The sequence below is a fragment of the Pseudoliparis swirei genome, chromosome 5 (genome assembly GCF_029220125.1).
Source record: "Pseudoliparis swirei isolate HS2019 ecotype Mariana Trench chromosome 5, NWPU_hadal_v1, whole genome shotgun sequence".
NCBI lineage: Eukaryota > Metazoa > Chordata > Actinopteri > Perciformes > Liparidae > Pseudoliparis > Pseudoliparis swirei.
In genome coordinates this window covers 27,392,749-27,404,326 of record NC_079392.1, presented here as the reverse complement: position 1 = coordinate 27,404,326, position 11,578 = coordinate 27,392,749, and the positions used below count along the sequence as shown (strand labels likewise).

The following is an 11,578-nucleotide window of genomic DNA, read 5'->3' as shown; positions in this document are numbered from 1 at the left end:
TGTATTATTTATAATAATTATAAGAAAATATTATATAATATATATTGTATTATGATGATAACATACTACATTTTTGTTTTAGTTAAAACTAATGTTATAAGTATGTTATCATTATAAAATACTAATTATCGTAATTTATAATAATACTAATTATTTGTTATCAGAATGATAATACAAAAAAATTGTATTTATAATTATAACACAAAATTATTTGTGTTATTAGTATGTTACTATAATGATAAAATACAAATAAAGTATGTATTTGTAGTATAACAATTATGCGTTACTATTGTATTATCATAATGATAAATTACTCTATCAGATAAAGCATGAAGTAAATGGTGTTTTCTGAAAAATACAGCAGCTAAACAGAAAAAACACAAAGTATTCCAGAGGACGAGAAGAAAAGATGAAAAGCTGAAATTCATTCCAGGAATTATCTTTATTGGGGATTCTCGTTCACTTTGGTCACCATAAATACCGTAGATGAAGTGTCATTTCTCTTGAACAGCTCGTGCTTGGTGGATGTTTGTAGATAAACTAGTTTCTGGTTAACGCTGCAGACATTCAGCTTCCTATACTAATTGTAAACAAAGGACCGTTCATCCTCAGCTGGCCGAAGGTCGCCAACAAAAAGGCTCGTTTTATAGGAGAACACACATCTGGAAAAGGACAAACAAAATAAAACCAGTGATACTCTGTCAGGTGATGAAATGATGCATGAAAAATAAACATTTTACAACAAAATAAAAAAACAAATCATGTCTATCAGTTGGCGCGAGCTAGAGAAACAAAACCACTGAATATTAAACCTCGTGACATGGTGGGCCATTCAAAAACATTTAAAATAAAACTAAAGACATTCAAGCGTTTTAATTCCTAATCAAGTGTTTTTTTCACTCATCATTTGGGTTTTCTTAGTGTTTCAAGACAGCACGAGCATTTACATTTATTCAGAGTGAACATGATGCACAAAGTATATATATATAAATATATATATATAAAAAGAAATCCCCGAATTAAAAAAGCTAAATTACCCTCCGCAGCCCAGAATCCATGTGATCGACTCAGCGTTACAGACGTTACACACGGGACGACACGTTGACTCTTTCAGAGACGTGGAGGTGACACACGACGGAGCTTCAAACACTCGAGATCAGCATAAATTAGTAAGTGACCGTTGGAACCTCGTGAAGTTCTCACAGCGTTTCTCTACAGGTTGAAAAGTTTTAAAGTCAGTAATTGGTTCATTAAACGTTTCACATGGTTAGCTTTATCTAGACGGGACGCGCGGCCTCGAGGACGCTTCTTTATTCTAATAAAACCTCCTCCATGATAACCCCTCAATGTGATGTCAACACCGTACGATTCATTTATATATATATTATATCAGGGTTCCTTCTTTCATCATCCAGGACTCATTCTTTGTGGAAATCAAAAGTTAAGTTGCATTTTAACGATGTCAGAATCAGCGGTGGCGTTGGGGGCGGGGCTTCACAGCGTCGGAGGCTTCAGGCCGTACTTCCTCGCCACTTCCGTCTGGGCGTACGCGGCGTCGCACAGCGAGTACAGATGAGCCATCTCCATCTCGGACTTGGCCAGGTTGATCGCCTTGTGGAACATGTCGATGGCCCGGTCCAGGTTCCCCCTGGAGGAGGAGGAAGAGGAGGAGGAGGAAGGTTACTTCAAGCTCTCCACAGTCTACCACCCTGTGGCTGGAGGCCGGTCGTGGTTCTCACCTTTGAACCTCGATGGTTCCCATAGTTTCGTAGGCGAAGTCACATTTGTTGTCGATCTCGATGGCCTTGCCGATGAGCTCCAGACCCAAGTCCAGGTCCTGCTTCCACTGGAGCTGCAACAGCCTGGAACCACAGCCAACGCTTACCACCAAGCACGGGACACTCAAGTTACCTATATCACTCTGGTACTCGTGTGAAACGAGTATTAACTCAGTTTATAGGTTCAAATAAGTTTTACTGACGATGGTTATCCATCAATATTCAGTAGAACATGTGATCATGACGTCATCATGTTCCTCTCGTCTCTGATCTGTGATTATGGACTTTGTAAACAACCAATCAGTGTTTAGACCAGGTAGATAAGGTAGATGATACGTTCTCATGGTGCGTTCAGGCTCTGCTCAGTGAACATGAGGACTGAAGGTAATGATGACGTTCTCATGGTGCCTTCAGGCTCTGCTCAGTGAACATGAGGACTGAAGGTAATGATGACGTTCTCATGGTGCCTTCAGGCTCCGCTCAGTGAACATGAGGACTGAAGGTAATGACGTTCTCATAGTGCGTTCATGCTCTGCTCAGTGAACATGAGGACTGAAGGTAGATGATACGTTTTCATGGTGCATTCAGGCTCTGCTCAGTGAACATGAGTACTGAAGGTGAATGATAACGTTCTCATGGTGCGTTCAGGCTCTGCTCAGTGAACATGAGGACTGAAGGTAATGATGACGTTCTCATGGTGCGTTCAGGCTCTGCTCAGTGAACATGAGTACTGATGGTAGATGATAACATTCTCATGGTGCGTTCAGGTGTAATCTAGTCAAATATAGTGTTAGAATAAACCCAGATGTTTTCTCATGAATATAAACTAGATGTTATAGATGAATTATGAACCGTTAGCTCATTACACTTCGTCAACACTGGTGATTAATATGACAGTTACATATTTTATTTACTTATTATTTGATTTGTGTGTTTATGACGATATCGACGAACAGGTGGTTGAATTACTTCCTCAGGGAGGTTGTGAAAAACAAAGTGGAGCTGGTGTGTTTCTGAGCCTCTCCTCCTGAAACGGGAGCAACACTGACCCCTTGTGGACGTAAGTGGTAGCGTTGTCCGGTTCCAGCTCAATGCACTTGTCGTACATCTCGTCCGCTTTCCCAAACTGCTGCTGGTCGGTCAGAGCCTGAAGGACAAAGAGTCCAGACATCAAGACCTCCAGCTGAGCCTTCCTATATTAACGAGAGTCCAGTAACGGCGTCCGCACCTGAGCGTAAAGCGCGTAGCCCTCTGCGCACTTGGCGAACCTCCGGATGACGTCCTCGAAGCCGTCCATGGCCGTCTGCACCTGAGACGGGTTGTTCCCCGTGTACGCCTGTCTGTACTGAGGGAGCGGAGCGTTACGCAACAGGAGGCGTCTCCAGGTGAGCTGCGGGCGCTCTCGAGCGTTCCGACTCACCAGAGCGAAGCACTTCTGAGCCTGAGCCAGAGCCGAGTCGGGCCGCAGCAGGATGCACTCGTCGAAGTCGCCCACCGCCTCGTCCACCTGGTCCAGCAGGATCTTCAGCTGAGAGGAAAAGATCGACTTCAGAGAGCGGAGGACAGCGACAATATATCAACGCACCTGAAGGAGGAGGAAGTGACCTCGTGCTTAAACATGCTGCTACGGCTAAGAGCCAACGGGGCGCCACGGGGACTCACTATCGCCCTCTAGAGGTACGAGTGGTATTACAGGGCGGGGCGCACCGTGAACCGCTCGACCTACCTGACCTCTGTGGTGGTACACATCGGGGTTCCTCGTGTCAATCTCGGCAGCCATGTTGAAATCTTGAGTGGAGAGCATGGGCTGCTGCTGCTGCATGTACATGCTGCCCCGCTTGATCAGAGCGTTGGCTCGCAGCTACAGACACGCAGAGGAACAACAGACGGTCAGGAAACAACAGACGGGAAGTCAAACAACAGACGGGAAGTCAAACAACAGACATGAAGTCAAACAACAGACGGGAAGTCAAACAACAGACGGGAAGTCAAACAACAGACGGGAAGTCAAACAACAGACATGAAGTCAAACAACAGACGGGAAGTCAAACAACAGACATGAAGTCAAACAACAGACATGAAGTCAAACAACAGACATGAAGTCAAACAACAGACATGAAGTCAAACAACAGACATGAAGTCAAACAACAGACATGAAGTCAAACAACAGACATGAAGTCAAACAACAGACATGAAGTCAAACAACAGACATGAAGTCAAACAACAGACGGGAAGTCAAACAGACGGGAAGTCAAACAACAGACGGGAAGTCAAACAACAGACGGGAAGTCAAACAACAGACGGGAAGTCAAACAACAGACATGAAGTCAAACAACAGACATGAAGTCAAACAACAGACATGAAGTCAAACAACAGACGGGAAGTCAAACAACAGACATGAAGTCAAACAACAGACGGGAAGTCAAACAACAGACATGAAGTCAAACAACAGACGGGAAGTCAAACAACAGACATGAAGTCAAACAACAGACAGTCCCTGCTGGTCCTGGTCTAGTCCCTGCTGGTCCTGGTCTAGTCCCTGCTGGTCCTGGTCTAGACCCTGCTGGTCCTGGTCTAGACCCTGCTGGTCCTGGTCTAGTCCCTGCTGGTCCTGGTCTAGTCCCTGCTGGTCCTGGTCTAGACCCTGCTGGTCCTGGTCTAGTCCCTGCTGGTCCTGGTCTAGACCCTGCTGGTCCTGGTCTAGTCCCTGCTGGTCCTGGTCTAGACCCTGCTGGTCCTGGTCTAGACCCTGCTGGTCCTGGTCTAGTCCCTGCTGGTCCTGGTCTAGTCCCTGCTGGTCCTGGTCTAGATCCTGCTGGTCCTGGTCTAGACCCTGCTGGTCCTGGTCTAGTCCCTGCTGGTCCTGGTCTAGAACCTGCTGGTCCTGGTCTAGACCCTGCTGGTCCTGGTCTAGTCCCTGCTGGTCCTGGTCTAGACCCTGCTGGTCCTGGTCTAGTCCCTGCTGGTCCTGGTCTAGTCCCTGCTGGTCCTGGTCTAGACCCTGCTGGTCCTGGTCTAGTCCCTGCTGGTCCTGGTCTAGTCCCTGCTGGTCCTGGTCTTGGTCCTGGTCTAGACCCTGCTGGTCCTGGTCTAGACCCTGCTGGTCCTGGTACCTTGACGTTGGCGTCCTGCATGTCGATCACGCGGTCCAGGTCGGGCTGCGCCGCCGTGGCGTTGCCGATCAGCAGGTAGAAGGTGGCCCTGAGCAGCAGCGCCTCGGCCGTGAAGCGGCCCTCAGAATCCACCTCCTTGGAGCACTCGCTGATGATCTTGTCGTAGTTCTCCTCCTCCATGAACTGCCGGGCCTTCAGGTAGGAGGAGCTAACGCCAGAGACACGAGGAGTTAGTTCATAAAGAGATGAACACGAGGAGTTCATAAAGAGATGAACACGAAGAGTTCATAAAGAGATGAACACGAGGAGTTCATAAAGAGATGAACACGAGGAGTTCATAAAGAGATGAACACGAGGAGTTCATAAAGAGATGAACACGAGGAGTTAGTTCATAAAGAGATGAACACGAGGAGTTAGTTCATAAAGAGATGAACACGAGGAGTTAGTTCATAAAGAGATGAACACGAGGAGTTCATAAAGAGATGAACACGAGTTCATAAAGAGATGAACACGAGGAGTTCATAAAGAGATGAACACGAGGAGTTCATAAAGAGATGAACACGAGGAGTTAGTTCATAAAGAGATGAACACGAAGAGTTCATAAAGAGATGAACACGAGGAGTTAGTTCATAAAGAGATGAACACGAGGAGTTCATAAAGAGATGAACACGAGGAGTTCATAAAGAGATGAACACGAGGAGTTAGTTCATAAAGAGATGAACACGAGGAGTTCATAAAGAGATGAACACGAGGAGTTCATAAAGAGATGAACACGAGGAGTTCATAAAGAGATGAACACGAGGAGTTCATAAAGAGATGAACACGAGGAGTTAGTTCAAAAAGAGATGAACACGAGGAGTTCATAAAGAGATGAACACGAGGAGTTAGTTCATAAAGAGATGAACACGAGGAGTTAGTTCAAAAAGAGATGAACACGAGGAGTTAGTTCATAAAGAGATGAACACGAGGAGTTAGTTCAAAAAGAGATGAACACGAGGAGTTAGTTCATAAAGAGATGAACACGAGGAGTTCATAAAGAGATGAACACGAGGAGTTAGTTCATAAAGAGATGAACACGAGGAGTTAGTTCATAAAGAGATGAACACGAGTTAGTTCATAAAGAGATGAACACGAGGAGTTAGTTCATAAAGAGATGAACACGAGGAGTTAGTTCATAAAGAGATGAACACGAGGAGTTAGTTCATAAAGAGATGAACACGAGGAGTTAGTTCATAAAGGACCCACAACTTCAGATAATCAAGTGAAGAACATCTCACAAACATCTACCTGTCTGTCTGTCTCCCTACCTACCACTCTACCTGTCTGTCTCCCTACCTACCACTCTACCTGTCTGTCTACTCATCACCAGTCGTCCAGCAGCCGGTATCTTAACAGCAGCCATGTTGATATTTTAGGGGGCGTGTCTTGAGAGTGATGAAGACTTGGAGACTTTCATGATGCTAAACACTTCACCTGGAGAAGAGTCGGCGACACCGAGCTCAGTTTACGGTCGTTTAAGAACCCGCCGGACTCGAACCCCCAACCTCTCGGCTTCAGACCCTCTCTGACCTCTCGGTGACCTCGGCCGCCTCGCCCTCTTTGTCCTTGTCCTCGTCCTTCTTCTCGCCCTTCTGCAGCGCCTGTGAGATGATGTCATCGGTGAACGAGCTGAAGTAGGATTTGATGAACTGGGGGGACGGCATCATCGGCTCGCGGCTCTGAAAGAAAGGCGACAGGTTCAGGGCGACAGGTCAAAGGAGTCACGCGTCTCCCACGATGCGTCTCCTCAACTTGACCTTCTTCTTGATCTCAAACTCAGATCCAGGGACTTATTTTGATATATTAGTCGCAGTTTGAGACACAACTGAGACGCCACGCTGTGAACCCAGAGGGACTTCTCCAGAGGTCAACCCGTCTGTCTGCCTGTCATGTATATATACACATATATACACTAGTGCTGTGAAAAATAACGTGTTAACTCAGTTAATTCAATCACAGGTTTAACTAGTTATTTTTTTTTAACGCATTTAACGCATGCGCAGAATGAGCTTCCAATCCGTCTGTTGTTGGTCGCCGGGACGAAAAAAAAGTCACTTGCAAAATGAGCTTCCAATCCACCACTTCAATCTGAACTCTGTCCGCTCTCATGCAGACGGTCTGTTCATCGGTAATGATCCTTCCACAGGTTCACCTCCGGAAACCTTGTTACGACTTTTACTTCCTGTAGATCAGGGTCTCAACACGTCGATCGCGGCCAGTCGATCGCGGCGTAGTGTTGGTAGATCGCATGACATTAAAGAGATTGGCCCGCCCCCTGACATGTTCTCTAGAGCACATCTTTGTTCTTTTATTAAACTAAACGTCTGTTGTTGATCGTATCTCCACAGCAGCATGTCATCTCTGTCTCTACGCGTTGCGTTAACACTTATCGATCTCCGTCTGGCGCGCCACAGAGCTCCGTCGCGCGCATCGACCGAGCAAAAAAAAGTCACTTGTCAATCTGTCCACGGGTTGGTTTCAGCTTTTGCAGTGGTGTCATGTCCCTTTTTCATCGGCCCCCAGTTCATGAAAGAAAACACAGTCAGTTTGCCCTGCAGCAGCTGCTAGAGGAAGACTAGAGGCCTTTAGATTGTATCATGGTGGAGTTAATGGTTGACAAACAAGAGAAAATGTTCTGTTTAACCCTCCTGTTACCTTTACATTTACTAACATATTTTACCTCGGGGTCAATTTGACCCCAGCAATTAAAACCTCCAGAAAATTATTAGAATTAATATTGCTTCCCAAGTTTAAGTGTGAGGTACTTTATGTTTGTTTGTTGACTACCTAAATAGCCCTTTAAATAAATAAAAAGTTGATATTTCTGATATGTTTGACACAGTGAAAACAGCCTGGGGTCAAATTGACCCCAAAGAACACCGACATTAAACATTGAATGGGGTCAAATTGACCCGAAAGGTAACAGGAGGGTTAAACATTCTGTTTAGGATGAAGATGTATTAATGTTCCATATGGAAGAAAACTGCTAAATAACTGCTGAGTTGCAGCACCATTGTATAGAAGAATGTATAAATGTATATATCCGTCTTTTGTCATAAATCTCTATGTTCTCACAAAATATACCGAGAATATCGGTAATATGTGATTAATCATGATTAATCCACAAAAACCTGTGATTAATCCGATTAAAAATGTTAATCGTTTCACAGCCCTAATATACACATATACACACACAGTCCATAATCTTCCCAAACATAAATAATGAGGTTAGCTCTGTTGTCTGCTTGACAGCGTGCTCCTCAGGTACCTTGTACTTGTCTTTGGCCTTCTCCTTCCCCAGGTGCTTCAGCACCTTGTCTGCCAGCAACATGCTCTGCTGGTTCTGGAAGGCCTCGAGGATGCACACCGCCGTGACGTCTGCAAGAAGAGGCCAAGTACAACCACCGTCAGCGCCGCCGCCGTCAGCAGCGCCGGTGAACTCGTGGAACTGCCGACTCAGCGGGGAGGCGGCGACTCACCTTCTAGACATTCCTTCTTGTTGTCGAGCTTCTCCAGAGCTTTGGCTCTCCTGAACAGAGCCTTCACGTAACGCGGGTTCATGGCCACGGCCTCGCAGCAGTCCTGGACCACTTCGGTCCATTTCATCTGAAACGAGATGTTCCGAGTCCTCAGACTGAACCCCGATTGTAAAACACTCCTGACTCTGGAACAAGAAGCTCAGAGAAACACTTCTAAACGTCTCTAAATGTGACACGAATAAAACCTCCAGTCCAACAAGAAGAGTGTAAAGATCTGAGATGATTTAAAGAGGAGAGACGATGGAGTGAAGACGCTTCAGGTCCCCTGAGGACCAACAGGCTGCCCGGAGAGCGCCTGAACCCAACACAACCTCTGGAGATGCTCCAATGTGAAGATACACAAACTCATCAACAAGACTCATGACACCACAGGACTGAATACTGACATCAACAGCCCCAAATACTAGGGTATACTGTGGTGTATACTGTATACTATGGTGTATACTGTAGTGTATACTGTGGTGTATACTGTATACTGTGGTGTATACTGTACTGTGGTGTATACTGTAGTGTATACTGTACTGTGGTGTATACTGTAGTGTATACTGTAGTGTATACTGTACTGTGGTGTATACTGTAGTGTATACTGTGGTGTATACTGTACATGTCTATACTTCATATATCAACAAGGGGAGCCGGCCCACCCACCAGCTGCTCGAAGGCGGCGGCTCGGTTCTGGTAGAAGGTGGACAGGTCGGTCTTCTGCTCCGCGGGGCAGAGCGCGATGGCCTCCGTGTAGCACTGGATGGCGTTCTCGTACTTGCCGGCCTTGAAGTATTTGTTGCCCTTGTTCTTGGCTGCTTGGGCTCGGTCCAACGGGCTCTGGGGGGAGAGGGGCGGAGCGGGAAGACGGCGTGAAGACGACGTTCAGGACTCGGTCGGCTCACTCGGAGCTCGACTTATTGTTTAGTTCAATTAAACTAAAGCTTTCTAAAACTATTAAAGTTTCTCCACAAAGAATCACATAAAACATTTTTTTATATACATTCTTTAATTCTCGTTTAATCTATTGTACTATTGTATGAGGGTTTACTTTGTACCTCAGTTTGTCTCGTTGACTTTCTGCTGTTTTGCTTGTTAGTAAACGCAAGACAAAAATTATAAATTAATACATGAATAAGTTGTTATTTAAGAAGTGCGTTCAGACGCTTCTTACAAATAAAGAAATTCAGCATCTAAAAAAGCATAAAAAACAACTAATTGATAAAAATATATATATTTAATCACTTTGTTTTTAAAAGCCAGTTATTTATTTTTGTTTTTAAAAGCCATAGTTATTTATTTTCCTTACATCTAGAAAATGAAGCAGGGATTCAAAACATGCCAGAAGACCTTAAGACGTCTCTTAATAATACATATTGTATACTATACTCTTAGAATGTATACGTTTACATTATTATAATATAAACTTGTTATACGACATCTCATATCCCTCACTCTATCATAATGTACCATGTACTTAATATTATTAAACCGTTAGCACTGACTTGTTGACTCTGCTGATGTGAATCTCACCGCGGCTCCTTTCTATTTGCATCTATAATTTAAGTTTATCGCTCCTATTATTAATTTCTATTTTATTGGTATGTTTGACCCGTCTGTCTCAATCAGAATCTCCTTTGTTGGCCAAGTATGTGAACACACAGGAGGAGCTTTTGTAGCTCAGTGGGTCGTCCTGCAACCCCACGGTTGTCGGTTCGATCCCCGCTCTCCCCATTAGTTGCAAGTCGAAGTGTCCTTGAGCAAGGCACTGAACCCCCAGTTGCTTCCCGGGCGCATCACTGCAGCCCACTGCTCCTTAATAACTACGGATGGGTTAAATGCAGAGAACTAATTTCCCCTTAGAGATTAATAAAAGTATATATTATTAAAGTCCTCACACGGAGAAATATCGTCTAGAAACACAAGACAGATGGAACAATTAAGGAAAATAGACAGATTATATATATATATTTGTTTAAAGGTCTATGTATTTGCCGATACATCGTGTACATACAGTCTATAGACTATGTTATCGAGGTTATGTCCTCATGTGCTCCTGTAGTTTATATACAGGATGTGCATATGTGCAGGATTCATATAGAAAGTGAAAGTATATAAACCAATTACAATAATTGTGCATTTAAAGCTTGTACAATTATCATATCTGAAAGTATAATATATGGTAATACACAATATACACAAGCTGGAGACATTTAACCGTTTGCTCTGCAGCTGGTTCACCTGGCTAGCCGCTAGTTAGCAGCTAGCCAGGTGAACCAGCTGCAGCTAATCCACTGAGCGCGTCCCTGACAGTCGGTGTCCTTGACGACGCGGTAACGTAAGCGACGCGTTAATCCCGCACAGTGTCGCGTGTGTGAGGGGGGAGGGGAGGGGGGGGAGGGGGGCCCCGGGCCTCCGGTCGCGTTACCATGCTCTCCAGCTCGCGCCGCAGCGCCTCCGCGGCGTCGGGGCCCTGCGCCGGGCTCGCGCTGCCTTCCGGCGTCGTCCGCTCCCCGGGCCGCTTGCCGGAGTCCTTGTCGGCCCGGCGGCGGCTCCACAGGTACAGGGCCCCGGCCCCCAGCGCGAGCGGGGCCCCGACCAACAGGGCCAGCTGCCAGCGGGGGAGCCCGGCCGCGCACTGCGGCTCGACTGGCTTAGACGCGGCCATTGATCCACGAGCGAGCGGTCGTTAGCCAGCAGGAGGACAGCGTGAGCGCGCGCCGCTTCTTCTTCTTCTTCTTCCTGTGTTTCTGAGGTCACAGGCGCCGCAAGGCATCATGGGATACTGGAGGTATCCGCGGAGCTGTGTGTAGTTGTAGTACCGACATTCTTCTTCTTCTGTGTGTTTTATGTTAGATTACGATGCTAACGTGCAGGTGCACACTGCCACCTACAGGGCCGGAGTGCTTAGGACAGGATGCGGTTTGAAATAAAAATAAATATAACAAATTAAATACATACAAATATGTATCCCTAGACAAACAACATAATATACATATTCACACAGACTGTAGTTTAACAATAATTATATTAATAACACAAATGTAAATAAAAATAACAATAATTATCCAGAGACAACATATATTTGTCTCTATATTATTATTATTAAATTACCAATATCTGAGTC

General features: G+C 45.4%; 1 protein-coding gene across 1 annotated transcript; it reads right to left on the bottom strand.

The window, feature by feature from the left end:
• Window positions 1-423: 423 nt before the first annotated feature.
• On the bottom strand, window positions 424-11,205 carry tomm70a (translocase of outer mitochondrial membrane 70 homolog A (S. cerevisiae)). The gene is made up of 12 exons (XM_056415215.1): window positions 10,880-11,205; window positions 9,118-9,291; window positions 8,410-8,536; window positions 8,199-8,308; window positions 6,461-6,609; window positions 4,892-5,099; window positions 3,505-3,639; window positions 3,199-3,306; window positions 3,007-3,123; window positions 2,828-2,925; window positions 1,740-1,862; window positions 424-1,648 (listed from the first exon to the last, which is right to left on the bottom strand). The coding sequence occupies exons 1-12, from the start codon at window positions 11,117-11,119 to the stop codon at window positions 1,495-1,497; spliced, it is 1,743 nt and encodes a 580-aa protein (XP_056271190.1). The 5' UTR covers window positions 11,120-11,205; the 3' UTR covers window positions 424-1,494.
• Window positions 11,206-11,578: the final 373 nt, after the last annotated feature.